This window comes from Bubalus kerabau, chromosome 16, assembly GCF_029407905.1.
Source record: "Bubalus kerabau isolate K-KA32 ecotype Philippines breed swamp buffalo chromosome 16, PCC_UOA_SB_1v2, whole genome shotgun sequence".
In the NCBI taxonomy this organism is placed as follows: Eukaryota; Metazoa; Chordata; class Mammalia; order Artiodactyla; family Bovidae; genus Bubalus; species Bubalus kerabau.
The window spans coordinates 57,519,322-57,541,039 of record NC_073639.1 but is presented as its reverse complement, the minus strand read 5'-3'; the positions used below and the strand labels follow the sequence as shown (position 1 = coordinate 57,541,039).

Here is a 21,718-nt window from a genome sequence, read left to right as displayed (position 1 = left end):
TAGCAACTTTTTATTTTGAAATAATTTCAAAGTTACAGAAACATTGCAACAATAATACAAAGAAAGTTCCTATATGTTTTACCCAGAGTCACTGATTATTTATACTTTGTCACATTTTTTTCATTTTCTTATCTACAAATATATATACAATTTTTTTTCTGAACCATTTGAAAATAAGTTACTTCTCTTGCCCCTAAATACTACAGAGTGTATTTTCTAAGGACATTGTCTTATATAGCCCAATGCAAGTATCAAAACCAGGAAATTGAACTATATTTGGTACTAATATAGTTATATTAATATATACTACTATATATATTAATATATGCTAATATAATAACTAAATTTGGTACTATATTACCCATATTCAAATTTCCCCAACTGTGCCAAGGATGTCTTATAGTCTTTTTTTTTTTTTTTTTTAGAGAACCAGGATCTAACTAGGGTTCACATATTGCATTTAATTGTTGTGTCTATTTAGTCTTTAAATATATTTATTTATTTGGCATTGCCAGGTCTTAGTTGCAGCATGTGGCATCTAGTTCCCTGACCAAGGATTGAACCTGGGGTCCCTGCACTGGGAGTGTGGAGTCTTAGCCACTGGACCCCCAGGGAAGTCCCTTTAGTCTTTAATCTAGGTGACTGCCCAGCTTCTGTGTGGATATTTCACAATAATGACATTTTTGAAGAGTTCAGCCAAGTTGTTTTGAAGAATGTCCCTCAATTTGGTTTGTCTGTTTGTTTTTCATGACTAGATTCAGAGCAAACATGGTTGACTACTAGGTAGGTGATGGTGTGTCTTTTTCAGTGCAAAATGTCAGCGGGAACATGTTAAGAGGTTGTGTCACCTTTTGCTTAAGCTGGGTTCAAATTGAGGCTGCTTATTTTGCTAGCTGGGCAAGTGAGTCATTGAGATGATTTTTCTCAGCTGTCAAATGAGGGTAATAATAATCCTGGTTTATGAGTTTGTTGAATAAAAAAAAAATTATTTGGCTGTGCTGGGTTTCAAATCTTCTTTGGGGCATGCAGGATCTTTTTTTCAGTTGCCACATGTAAACTCTTGGTTGAGGCATGTGGGATCTAGTTCCCTGACCAGGGATCAAACCCTGGCCCCCTGCATTGGGAGCCCACAGTCTTAGCCACTGGACCACTAGGGGAGTCCCAAACTTGTTGAATTAATATACATAGGGCCCTTAGAACAGTGCAATGTGTTGTATTTGATAAATTATTAGTATTGATATTATTGTTGTCATCAATACTATTTTTACTGATATTTATAGAGACCTTAATATGAGATGCACTGAGTCCAGTGCTCACTTCTTTGCCCTTCCAGCACCTAGGACAGTGTATGACACAAAGGAGGCATTCAATAAATATTTGTTTGCAAAATGTCAACACTATGAGATAGATTGCTATCAATAGCCAACCAACTCACGGATGAGGAAACGGAGGCTCAGTGAAGTGATTTATCTAGGTCACTACTGGCAGTAAGAGGCAAGAGCCGGGATTCGAACCCAAGCTTATAGGCTTTGTAAAACCAGGGATAAGGAATCTGAATATTTTGTAAACTCTCAAGGACTGTGTAGATGTTGAAATGGAGCGTCACGCACAGTGCGCTGCCTCATGCATACAGAAGGCGCTCAATACATAGCTGAATGAATGAGAAAAGAAAGTGAGTTAACTAGGGAGAGTTCATCATGCCCTGGTCTGGGCCAGCGCTTGGTTGGGACTGGGAATCCACCCGTCCTCATACCTCCCCGCCAAGAGTTACCACAGGACCACGTGTTCCAGCAGGGTGTGGCTTCTGGTGACCACGCCCCACAGGCAAAAACCACACCTTTTTGCTTTTCCGGGCGCCCGCTAACAGCCGAGGTGTTTTGGCCCGCGCGGGAAGCCGTAGCTACAGTTTCCTCGGGCGTCCGCGGCCTGGAAACCAGCTATTCCAGATCCCGGGCAGACGTGCACAATGTCGGAGAAGGCAGGGAGTCAGAGCGGGGGCTCCCCGGAGGCCAGTGGCGTAACTGTCAGCGACGTTCAGGAACTGATACGGCGCAAGGAGGAGATTGAGGCCCAGATCAAAGCCAATTATGAAGTGCTGGAGAGCGTGAGTGTGGGAACTGGGCTCCCGGGCGGCCTGGGAGGCGCCGCAACGCATTCCTGACCCGGCCCCAGGCCGGGCAGTGAGGCAAATAACGTGAATAACTAGAAACGATTCGAATAGATGTTCTAGCAAGCATTTATGGAGCCCTCACTGGGAGCTGGTTAAACGCTTGACATTGGTTAACGCATTTAATCCTCCCAACAGTCTCTTGAGGTGAGTTCTATTATTTCCCCTATTTTAGGGATGGAGAAACAGACATTACTTAAACCTGCCTGAAGTCACAGGACTAATAAATTTGCAGAGGCAGGGTGATAATCATCACTGTCATCAGTCGTTGTTGTACAGTTACCAGATGTCCTGTAACCACTTTACCTTAGAGCTTCTTAAACTTTAATGTGTATGCGAATCACCTGGCGATCTTGTTAACATTCAGATTCTGGTGATGCACGGGTGTATGGGAACAGCTACAGCATTTCTGCAGATTCCCAGCGATGCTGATGCCACTAGTGTAAGAACGTAACAGGAAAGGCATATTATCCTTATTGTATAAGGAGGAAACTGGGGCCAAGAGTGGGGCAAACCCTTGCCTAAGGTCATGTACGTCGGAAGTGGCTGTGATGGGGTTAGTTCTCAGGTCTCTCTGGCTCCCAAATGGATAGTTTTTCTTAAGCCATCTAGCATAAAACCACAAATCAATTTGCCGAGGAAGAGTAAATGAATTACATTCTATATAGGGTGGATGAAGTGCAATGTAGGTGATGGTTATAAGATGAAGTATCGTGTGGAGGCCAGGGTACCCTTTTACTGGGTGCTGACTGTGTGCCTGAAGGGAGCTGGTTTATGTGTATGCTATATCCTGAAATCCTCTTAACTGCTCTATGAAATTGGTATGTTACTCTGGGGCTCAGAAAGCGGAAGTCACAAGGTGAAATTTAGATCTTATGACTAGGGAATCCAGAATCTGTGCTTTCAAGTGGTTTATGCCAGCTATTTCTCACACCTTAGTTATTTTTCTATTGCAGGCAGGATGCTGTGTCTGTATACCTCCTGTACTGTTCAGTTCAGTTCAGTTGCTCAGTTGTGTCCGACTCTTTGCGACCCCATGAATTGCAGCACGCCAGGCCTCCCTGCGGAGAAGGCAATGGAACCCCACTCTAGTACTCTTGCCTGGAAAATCCCATGGACGGAGGAGCCTGGTAGGCTGCAGTCCATGGGGTCGCTAAGAGTCAGACATGACTGAGCAACTTCACTTTCACTTTCATGCATTGGAAAAGGAAATGGCAACCCACTGCAGTGTTCTTGCCTGGAGAATCCCAGGGACGAGGAAGCCTGATGGGCTGCCGTCTAGAGCATCGCATAGAGTCGGACACGACTGAAGCGACTTAGCAGCAGCAGCAGACTGCCAGGGAAGTTCAGAGTTGTACACTTTAAATGGGTGGATTGCATGGTGTATGAATTATATCTGAATAAAGCTGTTTAAAAAAATGGAGAGGCCCAGATATAACAAGTGATCTGGAGATAATATGAAGACCAACACCAGTTGGAGACTTTTTCCTTGACTACTGGAGGGTTGATGATAATTGGAAAGGGAATAAGTATTTTAGATTCAGGGTTATTAAATGCCTTGTATATGAGTTGCCAGTGGCCTGGGTCCCAACTTTGGAAACCAGTCTCTGATGCGGTATTGCCTTACTGCAATCAGGAAGGCCAGTCAACTCTTAATCATTGTGAGCAGACAGGAGGCAGTTACAGATATTTAGCCCCTGGCACATTTATACCGTATCTATAGAGAGTCCTGGGTTAAGGGAGTATACAAGACCCCCTTCCCCATGAACAGAAACAGTAAGTGTAACCCAGAGGCTTTCAGAAAGAGAGGGAGAGACGTGAATGGAATCCCTCCCCTTGGAACCTGTGTACACTCAGCAGTTGGTTTCTGTGCTGATCATTACAGCCCTCATTTATTACTTTCTGTGTGTATTAGTTTCCTGGGGTCGTCATAACAAATGATCACAAACTTGGTGGCTTAAAACAGCAGAAGTTTATCCGCTCTCAGTTGTGGAGACCAGCAGTGTGAAATCAGGAGTTGGTAGGTTTGATTCCTTCTGGAGCTCTGAGGGAGAAGCCATTCCCTGCCTCTCTCCTACATTCTGGTGGCTCTTGGCCATCCTTGGCTGGTGGCAGTGTCACTCTAATCCCTGCCTCTGTCTTCGTGGCCTACTCTCTGCATCTCTCTGTCCCATCTTTCCCTCTCCTTTCTTTTATCAGGATACCCATCATTGGATGTAGGGGCCACCTGAAATCCAGGAAGATCTCTTTTTGTGATCCTTCACTTAATTATATCTGCCAAGATCATTTTTCCAAATAAGGTCATGTTCACGTTCTCGGGGCTAGGACTGGGACATGTCTTTTGGGGGCTGCTATTCACCACTCTGTGATTGTGTCTGGCACTGTGCTAAGCACCCTACGTAGGTCAATTAGTTAATTCTCAGAACAGGTGTGAAGTGAGGTGAGTGTCATTTTTCCCATTTTATAATTGAGGAAGCTGAGGCCCAGAGAGGTGAACATATTAACCAAGGACACCCAGCTTGTATGTAGCTGAATTGAACTTGAAATCAAAGTCTGCAAAAACCCAGCTGTATGTCATATAATATGATTCATTGCTGTTGTGCAGCATGCTCTGATTTAGGTAGGAAAAGACTTTAAAAATATGAAAATGGCAATTCCTTGATGATGCAGTGGTTAGGACTCTGTGCTTTCACTGCCGAGGGCGTGAGTTTAGCCCCTGATTGGGGACTAAGATCCCACAAGCCATGCAGCACAGCTGAAAGAAACAAAACATTATAACAAATGTATTGTTTTCAATAGGGAATACATTGCCATGGTCAAAATTCAACATTTACAATAAGATATAAGATGGAAAGTCTCTCTCCCTTCCCTGTCCCCAGCCACCCCTTTCCTCTACCCCAGATGGCAACTGGTAATATCAGTGTATCCTTCAGGGATGAAAGGCCTGTTTGAAGGTCCCTTCAGATCTCTCTTTATTTTCAGAAGAACCAAAGTCCTGCCTCAGCTGGGTGCTCTTAGAGGTTTTTATCCACTTCTAACCTCCAAGGTCACCAGCCAGGTGTCAGCTGCCCATAGTAAGGAGGGTCTGGAGGAGTTGAGGTAGCAACTGGCCTTGAGGGTGATGCTCAAAGGAGTCGTTAGTTTTATCTGTACTACTCTAATGTCAGAAAAGAGTGGGTCCACGCATTACTGGTGTTGTTAAAAGTCAGTTAAAAAATAGTGCCCACCTGCAAGGGCAGTGGTGGGAGGGCCTGGGAGAAGGCCTGGTCTGTGCGAAGTGATCAGTACATGGCCGCCGTGGTCACTGGCACCTTTATCATGACTGCAGAGGAGCAGAGTCAGGGGAAAGAGGGCTCGAGGACTTCATAGCTGTAAAATCTTTCTGACCTTGTTTCTTCCCTCCAGCAAAAAGGCATTGGGATGAATGAGCCACTGGTGGACTGCGAGGGCTACCCCCGGGCAGATGTGGACCTGTACCAAGTCCGAACTGCAAGGCACAACATTGTCTGTGAGTGACCCTGGCTGGGGATGTTTCCCTAACTTGCAGCAGGAGGTGTGTAGGGCACAAAGAAGTCACCAGTATTCCATTACCTGCTTCCCTCTCTCTCCCTTGATGGGATCATCTCCTTGTCCCCATGGAGGGACTGAGAACTATGGGAATGGGATAGACTCTAGGGGTATATAGTTATAGTCTCATTTTTCTTTTTTTTTTTAAATCCTTTTTTTTTTTTTTTAATTTGTTTTATTTTTTGGCCTCACCATGTGGCATGTGGGATCTTAGTTCCCTGACCAGGGATCAAACCCATGCTCCCTGCATTGGAAGCATGGCGTCTTAACCACTGGACCTCCAGGGAAGTCCTGTGGTTTCATTTTTCATTTGTTTTTAGGAATCTTGCTTCATTGTGGAAACTTTTATTGCAGTAACAACAGAAACCCAAGGCAGATATGGCTTACAATCCCAATCAAATCAGTTACATGTAAGGAAGTATGTTTCGCTGTTAATGATAGTGACCCGACTATGGACACTCAAGCAGAAAATTGCTCAGTCCCTCAGTAAAGACATTTGGAGGTAGGACATGCAGGGCTGGTCTTCAGAAACCCAGGCTCTGCCGTCCTTAGGAAATCTTGTCCATCTTCAGGGTCACCATATCCATGTGGCAGGCGGGAAGAAAGGGGAGGAAGAAGGTAGGAAGGACACAAGCTCCTATGCCAGCTGGTACACCTCCTGTTAAGGATCTGTCCTGCAAGTCCCATGCCCACGTCCTGCATCAATTTCTGCTTTTCTCTTATATGCTTCCCTGTCTGCAAGAAATGTACCCCACAATGGGCGTATTGCTATCTTAAATAAAATGTCTTATGTATATAGGTGTATATAGTGTGTCCCTGGAGAAGGAAGTAGCAACCCACTCCAGTATTCTTGCCTGAGAGATCCCGTGGACAGAGGAGGCTGGCAGGTTACAGTCCATGGGGTTGTAAAGAGTTGAGCATGACTTAGCGCCTAAACAACAGTATAGTATGTATGTGTGTATTTATTATCAAGGAACTGAGAGAGTGAATAGAGGTTGGGTAGTTTATTTGACTTCTGTTTCTGCTGTAACAAATCGTCACAAACTTAGTGTTTTAAAATGTCACACAAATTGGGACTTCCCTGGTGGTCCAGTGGTTAAGACTTTGCCTTCCAGTGCAGGGGGTGTGGGTTTGATCCCTGGTCGGGGAACTAAAATCTCACATGCCTTGTGGCCAAAAAAACCAAAACATAAAACAGAAGCAATATTGTAGCAAATTCAGTAAAGACTTTAAAAATGGCCCACATCAAAAAAAAAAAAAAAAATCTAAAAAAAGTCACAAATGTATTATCTTACATATCTGGAAGTGAGATGTCCACGTGGGTCTCACTATACTAAAATCAAGGTGTCAGCAGAGCTGTGTTCCCTCCAGAGAATTCATTTCTTTGTCTTTTCCAGCTTCTAAAAGCTGCCCACCTTCCTTGACTTGTAGCCCCTTCCATCTTCAAAGCCATTGGTCACTTCTCTCCAATTTCTGAGTCTGTCATCATCTCTTTCTCTCATTCTCCTGCCTCCCTCTTTCACCGATAAAGATCCCTGTGATTACATTGGGCTACCACTTGAATAATCCAGGATAGCCTCCCATCTCAGGGCCCTTAACTTAATCCCACCTGTACAGCCTCCCTTGCCATGTCAAGTAGCAGATTCACAGGGTCTGGATTTAGGATGTGAACATCCTTCCTTGGGGCCACTTTTTATGCTGCCACAGCTAGGCAACCAATGATTTCTACAAGGGCCTATCAAATAGAAGGGAATTTATCATCTCATTACTCTTCCCACTTTTTAAAAAATTTGATGAGTTAACTTATTTTTGGCTGCACTGTGTCTTTGTTGCTGCACTCGGGCTTTCTCTAGGGCTACTCTTCATCGCAGTACGCTGGCTTCTCACTGCAGTGGCTTCTCTTGTTGCCGAGCATGGGCTCTAGGGGCGTGGGCTTCAGTAGTTGTGGCAGACGGGCTCAATTGCCCCACATCACGTGGAATCTTCCCAGACCAGGGATCAAACCCGTGCCCCGGCATTGGCAGGCAGGTTCTTAACCACTGGCCCACCAGGGAAGTCCTACTTTATCCCCTTGATGACTTCTGTTTTACCTATGTGAATCTTAACTCTATCTGCAGCATGCTTTGGTATAAGTTGTCTTTAGGTTAAAAAAAAGTTACCCAGATCCTAGCCACTCTGATGGACTGGCCTGCAGAGACAGCTTACTCGACTGTCGCGTTTGTTCCACACATTTTGAGTTAACTGGCAATACTGAAAAAAATCAGAGGACTTCATCCCCAAACTCCTGGTTTCCAGCTGTTCTCACTGTTGCCTCTCCCACGCTGAACACCACCAGTCATATGTTGCTAGATGGGGTATCTTCTGGAAGCATTAAGAGAAAAGTGAGGTCCTCCTTGGCTCCAGCCTGCTTCACTTGGTCGCTTGCTCACGGCGCTGCCCCTTGTGTACGCTTGAGCTTGTGGCCATGGATTCACTGGACGAGTCCCTCTTGCTCACCTTTCAGGCCTCCACTGAAATGGTGCTACCTTTGGCAGGCCTTCCTTGATCTTCTAGACGAGCCAGGTCAGGGCCCATGGGCGGGTCAGCCCACATCGTGGTCATCAGGTGTCACTGTAATCACTCATCCCTTGGCTGCTGTCCTTGCGGGACTGTAAGCTTCATGAGGGCAGCCCCTCTGTCTTGTTTGTAGATGAGTCCTCAGTGTCTGGCTCAACCTCTGGGATATAATAAGCACTCGTTAAATATTTAGTGAATGAATGTTGGGGGCATGTCTCATGTCCTCTGCTGTCTTTTCTTGGCCCCTGATATGATGCTCTCCTTCAGGCCTGCAGAACGACCACAAGGCAGTGATGAAGCAGGTAGAAGACGCCCTGCACCAGCTGCATGCTCGCGACAAGGAGAAGCAGGCCCGGGACCTGGCCGAAGCCCACAGGGAGGCCCTGAGCCGCGACCAGAGCCAGGGCCTCAGCCCCGCTCAGGCCTTCGCCAAAGTGAACAGCATCAGCCCCGGCTCCCCCGCCAGCATCGCAGTAAGCCAGGGCTGACTCCCTGAGCCCACACCCTGAGGGTGCCTTGAGCCTGGGGCACTGTGGACAGACAGACCCACACTGTCTCCAGGGCAGCAGACACCGGGGAGGGCCAGCAGGAGTTAGGCTGTGCTGCCCACTCAAGGAGCCATGAGGGAAACCCTGGGCCACAAGGTGGAAGGCGATAGATGTCCCAAGAGAGGGAAGGAGGTGCTCTTCCTGGGCCTGATTCTCGCTGGGCGTTGAGTAACAGACAGGAGAGGGACGACAATAGCTGCCACTTACTGAGCCCTTGCTTTGCAACACGTGTCCTGCCAAGTGAGCTCGCCTGGTGTGTTTTGACAAGTTTTAACAGCTGTAATTGGGATATAGGTCACATGCTGTAACTTTTATCCATTTAAGGTACATATATGATTGAGTGGCTTTTGGTGTAGTAACAATTAGGAGTCAGATTTTAGAGTATTTTATTATTCTGAAAAGAAACCAGTTAGGCATTACACCTCAACTCCCCATCTCCCTTAACCCCTGGCACCCACTGGTCTGCTTTCTGTTTCTATGAATTTGCCTATTTTGGACATTTCATATACGAGTGAATGGAATCATACAATATGTGGTCCTCTGTGTCTGGCTTCTCCCTCTTAGTATCGTGTTTTCAGGGTCTGTCTGTGTTGGAGCATGTATGTCAACTTCATTCCTTCTTCGTTTTCTAGAGCTTTTTATTGGAGAATAGTTGATTTATGGTGTTGTGTTAGTTTCAGGTGTATAGCAAAGTGAAGAAGTTATACATATACGTACATCCACTCCTTTTTGGATTCTTTTCCCAGATAGGCCATTACAGAGTACTGAGTAGAGGTCCCTGTGCTATACAGGAGGTTCTTATTAGTTATCTGTTTTATATATAGTTGTGTATAATCTCCCAGTTTATCCCTCTCTCACCTTCATTCCTTTTTCTGAGTATAGTGTGGTGTCCATACTCAGTATCTATAGTATAGATCACACTTTGTTTATGCATTCATCACTTCGTTTCCATTTTCTGGCTATTATGAATAATGCCTCTGTGAATGTGACATACATATTTTTATGTAGAGCTGCAATTAATGCTGAATTCCATAGCCACCCTCTGGAGTAGGTACCGTTTCACCCATGGGGAAAAGCCTCAACCCCTGAAGTACTTTTTGCCAGGACACATAGCTTCTAGAAGGTGGAATTGGGCCCTGCCAGTCATCTTTAGTGATCGTAAGACCACGAGTTATGTGTTTTATCCACCACTGTGCACGTGGCATCTGGTACACAGTTGTCGTCAGCCCGTGACGGGTATTTGCAGAAGGGATGGAGGAACTGTGATCTGTGTTCCTAGAACCACAGGGTCACTCTTGTCCTGGGTCAGCGTTGTGCCCCTGGCTGCTCGAATGGGGCCTTCTAGGGCAAATGTGTCTAAATGCTGACTCCTGAACAAAGTAAGCCAGATTAGCCTGCCACTCCTTGCCCTCGCACCTGGGTCAGGACCCCAGAGAGCTTTGCCCCATGTTCCTCAAGGCCTGCACCACTGCCAGCTTTCGTCAGGCACTGGGCAGACCTGGCCGGCCACCTTTTGCTCACTCTGTGCCTGGAGGAACCCCTGGAGGAGCTGGCCCAGTTATGCGCTGCCCCTCCCTGCCCGATGTATCTAAATCCTAACCTCTTTGCTTCCTGCCTGCCATTCTTCTCGGTGGAAAACATGCTCATTTAAAAAAAAAAAATCAGAGTATAATTGCTTTACAGCGTTGTGTTTCTGTTGTACAATGAAGTGAATCAGCCATACGTATAACATATATCCCCTCCCTCTTAAACCTCCCTCCCACCCCAACTCCCATTCCACCCCTCTCGGTCACCACAGACCGCCGAGCTGAGCTCCCTGTGCTGTACAGCAGATTCCCACTGAAAATGCGTGCATTAAGTTAGGACTGTCTGAGAGGGTGAAGAGCACCGGAAGCACACTGAAGCACTCTCCTGACTTCCTGTTTTCTCTTCTCTCTTTAGGGTCTGCAAGTGGATGATGAGATTCTGGAGTTTGGCTCTGTGAACACCCAGAACTTCCAGTCACTGCAGAACATCAGCAGCGTGGTCCAGCACAGTGAGGGGGTGAGCTGGAAGCTCTGTGGTGTCTGGCCAGTGACCCCGGAACTGCCGGGGCAGGAGCTGTGGCCAGGGTGCAGGCTAGCTGCCTCAGAGGGTGTTACTCAAGCACAGTCCTTCCCACACGGGGCCTTTACATTGGCTTTCCCTCTGCCTAGAATGCTTATCCCCCTGATTTCTGGCAGGCATCGGGCCAAGAAGCAGTCGGCTGGTGTTGGTGAACTGCTAGAGGACAGGCCTTCATTTCCACACTGACTGACCCCTTCATCCAGTCTGTACTTAGGTGGAAGTTTATAATTTTGATTTTTGTCAAACTCATTAGTTTTTCATTTTATGGCTTATATCTGCTTAAAGAAATTCTTCTAGTGCTTTTATTGGTTTTTTTTTTTAGCTTTTCTTTAATCCATCTGTCATGTATCTTTTATTATTTTTTTTTTATAACAGTTTGAGGTGCAATTTACATACCTTCCAGGTCACCCATTTAAAATGCATAATTCACTCATTTTTAGTCTGTTCGTAGAGTTGGGCATCCATCACCACAATCAGTTTTATTTATTTTTAAAATTTTTATTTATTTATTATTTTTTACAATCAATTTTAGAGCATTTTCATCACCTCAGAAAGAAGCCTCATTCCCATTAGCAGTCACTCCCATTTTCCCTATACATACCAACCCCTGGCAGCCACTGAACTACTCTTTGTCTCTACAGTCTTGCTTGTTCTGGATGTTTCATGTAAATAGGATCATACAGTATGTGATTTATACTGTATATATACACACACACATATATGCTGTGATATATCCTATATATATACTAAGTGATATATATATATATATATATATATCATTTAATGTAGTGTTTTCAAGATTCATCCATGTTGTAGCATATGTCAATACTTCATTCCTTTTTATGACCAAATAGTGCCCCATTGTATGGATAGGCCATACTTTATTTATCCATTCATTAGTTGATGAATATTCAGGTTGTTTCCATTTTGGGGGCATTATTATAGAGTAATACTTCTGTGAACATTCTATAGAAGTTTGTGTGTGCACATATGTTTTCATTTCTGTTGGATTCATAGTTCATCTGAAATTAATTTTTGTCAATGGTGTGAAGCAGGGTCCCAGACATATTTTTTTTCCCCAAATGGATAGTAGTTGTTCCAATATTGTGTATTGAAAAGTTAGTACTTTACCCACTCTTTTATATTGCCACATCTGTTATATAATTCTTATACGTGGGATTCTTTGTTTCTTTGGTCTGTTTGTTTGGAACCTTTCTGGGGTTCCCTAGAATAAATCCATTTGTCCTGCTCTGCTTCCCTTTAACACTTTGCCAGAAAAGGTGTATTGGTGAGTGAAAAAAATCACCCCAAAACTTCAGCAACTTGAAGCTTCAAGCATCTATTAGCTCATACAGTTTGGGGGTCAGGCAGTGTCCAGGAGTCGTGTAGCTGGGTGGTTTTGGTTCAGGGTCTCTCATGAGGTTGTGATCAAGATGTAAGCAGAGGTTGCCGTCATCTGAGGGCTTGACTGAGGTTAGAAAATCTGTGTCCGAGGTGCCTCACTCATATGGCTGTTGGCAGGAGACTTCAGTTCCTCAGCACATGGGCCTCTCCACAGTGCTGCTTGCGTGCCCCCACAGCATGGCAGCTGGCTTCTCCCAGAGTGGGCAGTCCAAGTGAGAGCAGAGAGCCGACAGCAGCACCTTCTCTGACTCAGTCTCTGAAGATTCCCACTATCAATTCCACTGTCTTCTATTTGTTAGAAGCAGCTAAGTCCAGTCCTCACTCAAAAGGAAAGGAATTAGGCTTTAACTCTAGAAGGAAAGAATTTCGAAGCATTTATTTATCATTGTGGCATTATACCTTTGTCATCTCTTTACTGTCCCATCATCATCTTAGTGAGGTTTCTAGAGATGATACATTGTGTTATTTTTACCAAAGTCTGTTTTTCACTCCTTCTTCCCCACCCCACCTCCCCAGCTTGCTAGAGTGTTAGAGTTTACTCATGTTTCTTGGGTACTTTGCTGCATGTAACAATACTTTTAAACTTTGTAGTTATCTGGGCTCATTGTTACTGCTTTGTGTTGTAAATATGTCTCTCTCTTTTTTTTTTTTTTTTTTTTTGCCCCCTGGAAGAGGTAATACTTACTAATGGCAAAAACAGAAGGAAAAAACAATGAGAAACCTCCCTCTCCTCCAGGTTCATTTCCTTTCCTCCAAAGGCAGCTGCTTTCCAGCTGTGTGTCCTTCCAGGGACGGGTTCTTTGTGCATTAGTGTTTGGAGCTACTGGGTGCTTTGATTAAGTTAAGGCCTGATGTACCCACAGCAGAATTCACCCTTTTCAGTGTATAGTACTGTGAGTTTTGACAACTGTATGTGTATGTAAATATCACCAAATGAAGATATGTCACAGTTCCGCAACCCAAAACGGCCTCATCCTTTTGTAGTTAACTTCTCCCCATGCCTCATCCCCAGGAAACCACGGATCTCTGCTCCACTCCTGTGGCTTTACCTTTTCCAAACTGTTGTATAAGTGAAACTGCATAGTGTAAAGCCCTTTAAGGGACTTCCCTGGCAGTCTAGTGGTTAAGACTCTGTGCTTCCATTGCATGGGGTGCAGGTTCAGTCCCTGGTCAGGGAACTGAGACCCTGCGTGCCACGTGGCACGGCTGAAAAAAAGCCCTGTAAGTCTGGCTACTTTCACGCAGCATCCTGCATCTGCGGTTCTTCAAGTGGAATGTGCACTGTAGTTCATCCCTTTTCACCACTGAGTAGTAATCCGTTGCGTAATGACCCCCAGACTCTTATCCATTTTCCCAGTGTGGGACATTTAGGTTGTTTCCAGTTTTTGGTGGTTACTCATAACAGCTACTGGTTTCTAATCTGTCTCTTCTAGTTAGATATAGTCTTAGGCTATTTATAGCTAAAAGATCTGTTTTTGTTAACACTGAGGTGTAATTGACATATAACATTATATGAATACTATTTTCAGGTGTAAAACATAATAATTCAATGTTTATATATATTGGAAAATGATTGCCACAATAAGTCTAGTTAACATCTGTCACCATACATAGTAGTTACAGGGTTTTTTTGTGTGTGTGATGTGCACTTTTAAGATTTACTCTCTTAGCAACTTTCAAATATCCAAGAGAGTATTATTATATTCCATATTGCACAGCATGGTTACTCTAGTTAATAATACTGCATGAGTCCTTTTTTACAAAGGCAGTTATTGAACATTTTGTAAGAAATTTCATTCTTTAAAATGAAATTTCCTGGGGAATTCCAATATATCAAACAGATAAGTTGAACTGCTGGGATGGGCTAGAGGTGGGGTGGGGACAGTCTCACACTCTCAGGGCCCTGGGTCCTCCTAGAACCAGAGCTCAGCTTGAGAATCACGGATCTGGGTTTCCATGGTCTGCTCTGTGAATTGGAAAAAAAAATCTTTTTTTACCCCCATAGCATTCTATTGTTAGACATTTAGGGAGTTTCCAATTTTATGGAAACTTGGAAATTAACACTCTTGTAGACAAATCTCTGTTTCTGTAGATAAGTTTTTAAAGGTGAGTTTCTGGATTAAATGTATGTATTTTCAAAGAAAAAAAATCTTAAAACAATATTTCTTTATGATAAAAATAGTGTGTATTCAACCATAAAAAAAGAATGGTGTGCTGATAGGCTGTAACAGTAACAGTCCTTGAAGGGATTTGTGCTAAGTGGAAGAAGCCAGACACAAGGGCCACATAGTTTAGAATTCCATTTATATGAAATGTTCAGATGAGGCAAATCATAGAGACAGAAAGTAGAGAGGTGGTTTCCAGGGGTTGGGGAGGAGGGACTGGAGAGTGGTTGCCAATGGGCACGGGGTTTCTTTTTGGGTGATGGAAATACTCTGAAATTAGGTGGTGATGGTTGGACAAATCTCTGAATATACTAAAACCCACTGAATTGTATACTTTATTATTATTTTAAAAAATATGTATTTATTTATTTGGCTGCACTGAGTCTTAGTTGCGGCCACCTGGGATCTTTGTTGTGGCATGCAGGATCTAGTTCCCTGACCAGGGATCGAACCCAAGCTCCCTGCATTGGGAATGAGGAGTCTTAACCACTGGACCACCAGGGAAGTCTCAAAATTTCTATTATTTTTAATTGAAGGAGAGGTGATTTATTTTTTTTAATTAATTAATTTATTTAGCTGCCTGGGGTCTTAGTTGTGACCCACGGGGACTTTGTTGCAGAGCACAGGCTCTGTAGTTTCAGCGAGCAGTTTCAGCACGTGGGAACTTGCTTCCCCAACCAGAGATTGAACCCATGTCCCCTGCATTGTAAGGCAGATTCTTAACCACCGGACCCCCAGGGAAGTCCCTGAAGTATATAGTTGATTTATAACATATGGGACCTTTTAGGACATATATTCAGATGGATTCATGCTTCACTGGTTTTGTTTTATTTTTACTAAACCTACTTATTCACTGCACTATATTTAAACAATACCTTATTGAGGGGTATTTTGGGTGTTTTCAGTTTTTGAAATTTTTGAACAGTCCGGGATGAATGCTTTGTTTATTTATCATCTTGTCCTTTTGCAAAAGATATCTTTAAAAGATACCTTTTAAAGATTTTGTTGTTGTTGGGGAGGTATGTTTCTCCAGGAGGATGGTACCAAATCTGTAGCCCTATTGGCTCCCCCCAGAGTGCCATGTCCCCCACATTCTCGCCAGTTGCAGAAATTATGTTTAGAATAAGCATCCTGGGACTTCCCTGGTGGTCCAGTGGCTAAGACTCTGTACTCCCAATGCAGGGGGCCCAGGTTTTGATCACTGGTCAGGCAACTAGATCCCACATCTTGCAACTAAGACCTGGCACAGCCAAATAAATTAAAAAAAGCAATTTTTTTTTTTTTTTAAGCCTCCTTACCAATCTGGTGGGCAAAAAACAAAAAACTGCCCCCGCCACCCAACCCCAGTATCTCAGCCTTCTAGCCTGAATCTCTTTGAATGCTAAGGAGGCTGAACATAAAATGAGTTTATTTTCCTTTCAGAAGCCCCTGAGTGTGACAGTGATGCGCAGAGGGGAGAAACACCAGCTTAGACTCGTGCCAACACGCTGGGCGGGAAAAGGACTGCTGGGGTAAAGTATCTGTGTCCATTCACACTGCAGTGTCCGTCGCATGCTTATTAGACATAAAGCTGTAGGCAGGAGGTGGGGTCTTTGGGGAAGGAAGGGAATTTCCAGATTACCTGTAGCAACTCATGATGAATCTTTTTGGCAGGATTGAGATTGCAGGTGTGGAGATGAAGGGAGCCCTGGTCACTCTGGGTCTTTCATTAACTGGGTGTTTGTGTTGAATGAACGGGAAAGCACGTAGGTGAAGAGCTCAGAAGGGATCACTTCTGATCTTCCTGAACAGAGCCACCAAACTTACATACTGTTTTCTTTTCTTTTTTTCTTCCAGCTGCAACATTATTCCATTGCAAAGATGACTGTCCCTGAGGAACGGAAACAGGAAAGCATCTTCCTTTGCCCCAGACCTGGGTCCAGTGGGCATTTCCTCCTCTTCTTCTCTGCCTGAAGCTCAAGGATCTCAAAGAGACTGGACGCCTGAACTTCGAGGTGGTGGAAACGCTGTGGCCTCTCAGTTCAATCTCTCGGGACTAAGGCATTGTTAAAAACTTGATTTGTGTTTAGCATCTCTTGCAGGTTAGGCCGTGACCTGAAATGAGACTCCTCTGGATGGTGAGGAAGTGGGCGGGAGTTATTCTGGCAGGTGCTGATGTGACTTTATTCTTTTAGAAATCTTTTGTTTTCCTCAAATAAACCCAGTTTTACAGTATTGATATGATCATGTTATCACCCCAGTTGAATTTCCTATGAACCTCTCAAACCAAAGCTCAGACAGGAGTTAGAGCCTCCTCATAGAAAGTTGGGCAGAACAAATCAACAGTTGTGCTGAGTTTGACTAACAATATCTCTGGAACATGATTCTTTAGTGAGTGAGGTTTCCAAACACTCAGGCTGCACCATCTGCTTTTGCATTGCAGCATTGCTGCTCTGGCTACAGAAATTGCATCCTCAGCATTTGGATCTCCAGGGCCACAGCTCCCTCTAAGGGAAGCCAGGAAGCACGCCTGGTGCTTTCCGTAACCCACCTGAGAGCAGAAAGGTCCTTTTCTGGAATAAAAGACCCTGCATATTAGCCTCTGATGACTTTTCATAATTGAACTTCCTAAGGTGTGTTGACATTACTGTTGAGAATCAGCAGGGTGTGCAGACCTGGCTTCTTGAAAATGCTGATTCCTCCTGCCTGCCTTTTATTTTCTTTCTTGAACATGGCAACGTGAGTTTAAGTGATACTTAGTGACTCCCTGTTTTACTTTCCTTCTCTCGTCATCGTATTACAATGCTGTGACTCCACAGTTTCTGCTAGACCACCTTCTGTTTCAGAGGGCATTGGCACATTTTGCTGAACACATGCTCCGGTTCCTCAGGGCTGGATTTGCTTGGCTTGGATACAGATGCCAGGTCGTCCTGACAGGAGTCAGTACTGGGTGTGCTCCTATCCATGGGCTCTCATGCTCAACTGGAAAGACCTCTGATTGAGTATGCGCCCCAAACTGTGTACCCTAGCCAAACTTCCACTTGGATTTCCCTGCCTTGTAGTTACAGATGTGCTGTGTTTACCAGTGTTTGCTGTTTAAATTGTTTTTTTCTAATTCCATGTGTTTTCCAATCTCTTTTTATAAACCCTAGACTATAATAAACACGGTTTGTCCCATCCAGTAATCCCTTTTATTTTTTTGAGATGTGTGTATATGAAGATCCCCAGGAGTAGAAAAAATGGCAACCCACTCCAGTATTCTTGCTTGGAAAATTCCATGGGCAGAGGATGGAGGCTACAGTCCATGAGGTTGCAAAGCATTGATTAGGACTGAGCACACACGCAGGCACCCACATGCTTATCAGCCAGCCTTGTGAAAAGAGGGTGTGGTGGGGTCAGGAGAAGCATTCAGCCCTCCTAAGAGTCTTTTGCCTCAGTGCCTTTGGCTGGTTTCCTTCACGTCTTCCCTCCAGAAACCGCAGGATGGACATGCAGGCGGGCTGTCTTTTGTGAAGGGCTAGTGGAGGGTCGCTTTGAGGTGGAATCATCCTAATGGATTTTACCACACTGGTTTGATAGAAACATTTTGTGATAAGAATCGCAAGATAATGTAACCTGTGTAATATTTAATCCCAGCCAGCTAAAATGATCTACACAACATGTAGTTCCCCGGGCGAGGAGCTTGGAGGACAGTTGTACGCTGCATCAACGAGATTGGAAAATTCAGTTTGCTTTTGACAAAGAGAATTTTATCAAACAGTTCGTACTTCTTCACTTAATTTTGTCAAGCCTTCAGAAAGTCAGAATTTCTAGGATTGGGCTCTGCAGCTTCTTAGTGGATGGCGGCAAGGGAAAAAGTGGGGGACAGGAAGATGAAGAAAGCCAAATTTCAGCTCCCCAAGTCGCGGCGGCGCCTCTCCCCACTGACCGCCAGGGGGCGTGCTCGGCCCGCTCCCGCCTCTTTCTGGGCACGTGATCTCGGTCCAGCCTTCTCGCTTTACGGCCCGTCGCCTGCAGCGGCAGCGGTTACCATGGAGACGGGGCTTGGTTGGCAACCGTAACTAGGGAGCCTGTGGAGAAAGCTGCCGCATCTGGAGGCCGGGAGGTGGGAAGACGGCTTCACGCAGCGGGACGACCCCGGCCTTTGAGGACCAGGGTGGGTGCGGTCTGTGAGTCAGGAGCGGGGTCCCCGGCAAGGCGGGGCCTGGTGCCTCTCGGGGGGCGGGGGACGCTCACCCAACCTGGGCCCGGCCTGAGGTAGCTCCAGGGAGACCTCCACCGCGCCCGAGCTTTGTGCCCCCAAGGGCCCAGACACCTGCTCCCCTCACTCCACCCCTCCCCGCCCGCACCTTGCTGCTTACTTGCTGTTTTACCTTGAATAAGTCACTACACCTCTCAGCGCCTCTTAAGTTTGCTATGAGGAATAAACGAGAGAATACGTAAAAAGGCTTTTAAACTTTCTAAACGACTGCTGCCATTTCTCAAGCACTCTGTGCTGCAACTCTGTTGAGCATTTTACGTATGTCCCCTCATCTTCACAAGACCCCCAGAATGTAGGGTTATCATTTTCATTTTGCAAGTGAGCAAATTTAGACTCTGAGGGGTAAAGTGACTTGCCCGAGGTCACAGAGCTACTGAGTGGTAGAACTGGGATTCAGTGCCAGCACAGGCTGACTGAAAAGACAACACTTTTAACCACTACCTGCTTCTTCCTTGATTCATATGATTAGAATTGTCCCCAATACCTGGGTTATCATTTTGCTGCCTGTGGGAATATGAGTATATTTAAAGTGAGTTAGAGGGCTCTAAAATTATTCCTAGAAAGCAATGAATCCCCGTGGGTAGGGGGAGAAGGGGTGTTGGGCATCAGTATTTTTAAAGATTTAGGACAAGCTTTCCCAGGAGTCTGGTGTTCTCATTCTCATGGAAAGGGACAGAGCTGGCATTGCCCATTTCATTGATATGTTTGTGGACCAGGAAATCCAAGTGGGACAGAAAGGGCCCTGCTGACTATTATGTTCAAAATTTCTTTAGAGAACACTCCAAAGAGAATAATGTCAGATGCAGAGGAAAACCCACTAGAAGAAACAGAAGAATATGGAGAAATAGAAATGCAAGAAGAAGATGATGAAGAAGAATATCCAAATTTTGAAGGGCTAGAAAATATGCAACAGGAATTAAAAGGAGTTAACACATTAGCATGGATAGAGTCTCCAGAGGAGGAGGAGGAGGAGGCAGAAGAAGAAGGGAGGGAGTTTGGGGAGGAGGCGGAAGCAGAGGATGGGGAGGAAGGAGAGGTGGAGATAAGAGAAGAGGAGGAGGACAGGGAAGGGAGGGAGGAGGGAGAGGAAGAGGAGGAGGAAGAAGGGGAAGGGGAGGAGAGAGTGGAGGAGCATGAGGAGGAAGAAGGAGGGAAGGGAGAGGAAGTGGTAGAAGGATTTGGGAAGGAGGCTGTCAAAGAAGAAGTGGGGGAAGAGACTGCGGAAGCACTGGAGGAGGAAGAGGAGGCCTTAGGAGCACAGGAAGAAAGCACAGTGGAGCCTGAAGAAATCACCACGTCCATTATCAGTTTGGAGAGATTTGCGCAGCCTGATTCCCAAACAGTCTTGTCAGAAACATCCCTAGTAAGTAGGAATTGTCATTCGTTCATTCATTCCTAATCATTAATTGCATGCTTGTTACCCACTTACCTGCCCAGCTGTGGGAATATAAAACCAAATAAGACACAATCCATTCTCTTAAGGAACTCTAGGGTGTGTAGGGAGGCAGACCCATAACCAAAGAGCAAGTGTTAGAAAACTAAGTGGAGTGAGGGGACTTCCCTGGTGGTCCAGTAGCTAAGATTCTGAGCTCCCAAAGCAGGGGGCCTGGGTTGGATCCCTGGTCAGGGAATTAGATCCCATATACCGCAACTAAGACCTGGCACAGTCAAATAAATATTAAAACAAACAAACAACTGAACTAAGTGGAGTGATTGAGAGATGCATAAGAGATATGTATCTATATTAAGGCTGACAACCCAGCTTAGAGGATGATCCCGGAAATCTTCCTGGGGGAAGTGTGTACCAGAGCTGACTTAAAGGACAGTGGTTAGCTGGAGTGTGCTTATCTAAACAGAGGCAGCCTGTAAAACTCAGCTGTGATCCAAGAAGTGTGCGCCTGGGTGCTCAGTTGCTTCAGTCGTGTCTGACTCTCTGGGACCCTGTGGACTGTAGCTCACCAGGCTCCTCTGTCCATGGACTTTCCCACCAAGAATACTGGAGTGGGTTGCCATGCCTTACTCCATGGGATCTTCCCAACTTAGGGATCAAACCTGAGTCTCCTGCATCTCCTGCATTGCAGGTGGATTCTTTACCCACTAAGCCACTTGGGAAGCCCCAAGGAGAAGTGACTCTCTGTGACTTTGTGGTGGTTTTGGAGGCCACTTAGAAGAATAATTTTGCTGTTGTGGGTCTGCTAGTAAGCTGAGAATAAATTTGACACACCCACGATTCCTGTTATTTGAGTACAAAACATCCCAGGCTCTCTTTTAAAGCAGTTCATAGTTCTGGTGTGAGGCTAACACTAAGACTGGCTGCTGATTAGGAAAAGAAAGGAGACTAAATGAGGGTGTGCAGTGGCGTGTACTGGATTTGGCATCACAGTCTCCTTTTTATTTCTTTTTTTTTAAAGAAAAGTGGTAGCGAGTCAAAGCTTTCATTACAATCAGAGTTTTTGGAAACGTTCGAGCTTCCAAGAAGCCCTGGCTCACAATTAGAGTTTCTGGATTTGGATGTAACCACTTCTGGGGAACCACTGATTAGTTTCCCGGAAAGGCAGCCTTCAGGCGAGCTCGACCAGAGGCCCCAAGATGAATTGGAAGAAGAAGAAGGGAGAGACTTGGAACCAGAAAGGGGAGACTTGGAGCAGGAAAAGAGGGAAAGGAGAAAAGAAAAGAGAGTATCATGTATCAGCGAGAAAAGCGAAAAAGAGTCACAGCCCAAAGCAAGGATCACCAAGGCATCGCTGGTCTCCACTGCCACTGAGGACATTTTGTTCCAAAGGAGGGAGAGTGCCAACATGTACCCCTTGGTAAGTGTGGCGTCCATTTATGTGTTTATTTTTTAAAACTTTTTATTTTTGTATTGGGGTATAGCTGATTAACAATGTGGTGAAAGTTTCAGGTGGACAGTGAAGGGACTCAGCCATACACATGCGTGTATCCATTCTTTCTCAAACCCTCCTCC

General features: G+C 45.1%; 2 protein-coding genes across 3 annotated transcripts in view; both read left to right on the top strand.

Moving 5' to 3' along the window:
• Positions 1–1,858: 1,858 nt before the first annotated feature.
• PSMD9 (proteasome 26S subunit, non-ATPase 9) lies at positions 1,859–16,727 on the top strand. 2 transcript variants are annotated; one of them, XM_055549826.1, is made up of 6 exons: positions 1,866–2,104; positions 5,573–5,675; positions 8,558–8,763; positions 10,780–10,881; positions 15,936–16,024; positions 16,350–16,727. In XM_055549826.1, exons 1-6 carry the CDS (start codon positions 1,967–1,969, stop codon positions 16,375–16,377), a joined length of 666 nt encoding a protein of 221 aa, XP_055405801.1. In that variant the 5' UTR covers positions 1,866–1,966; the 3' UTR covers positions 16,378–16,727. The 2 variants fall into 2 exon arrangements, with proteins under 2 accessions (XP_055405802.1, XP_055405801.1); XM_055549827.1 differs by lacking the exon at positions 10,780–10,881 and having other exon boundaries at positions 1,859–2,104.
• Positions 16,728–17,816: 1,089 nt separating this feature from the next.
• Positions 17,817–21,718, top strand: part of CFAP251 (cilia and flagella associated protein 251) — a 74,225-nt gene continuing 70,323 nt past the window's right edge. The window contains exons 1-5 of the mRNA XM_055549953.1: positions 17,817–18,648; positions 19,527–19,746; positions 19,801–19,876; positions 19,997–20,136; positions 21,170–21,563. Coding sequence (XP_055405928.1) covers positions 19,547–19,746; positions 19,801–19,876; positions 19,997–20,136; positions 21,170–21,563 — 810 coding nt within the window. The 5' untranslated portion in view covers positions 17,817–18,648; positions 19,527–19,546. The remainder of the gene's footprint in view (positions 18,649–19,526; positions 19,747–19,800; positions 19,877–19,996; positions 20,137–21,169; positions 21,564–21,718) is intronic.

What these genes read in the sequence shown, in the direction of transcription:
- PSMD9 (XM_055549826.1), top strand. Translation starts at nt 1,967, where the DNA reads ATGTCGGAGAAGGCAGGGAGTCAGAGCGGGGGCTCCCCGGAGGCCAGT. An exon ending in ATTATGAAGTGCTGGAGAGC is followed by an intron (nt 2,105 to 5,572) that starts GTGAGTGTGGGA and finishes TCTTCCCTCCAG; the next exon opens with CAAAAAGGCATTGGGATGAA. An exon ending in GCGGGAAAAGGACTGCTGGG is followed by an intron (nt 16,025 to 16,349) that starts GTAAAGTATCTG and finishes TTTTTCTTCCAG; the next exon opens with CTGCAACATTATTCCATTGC.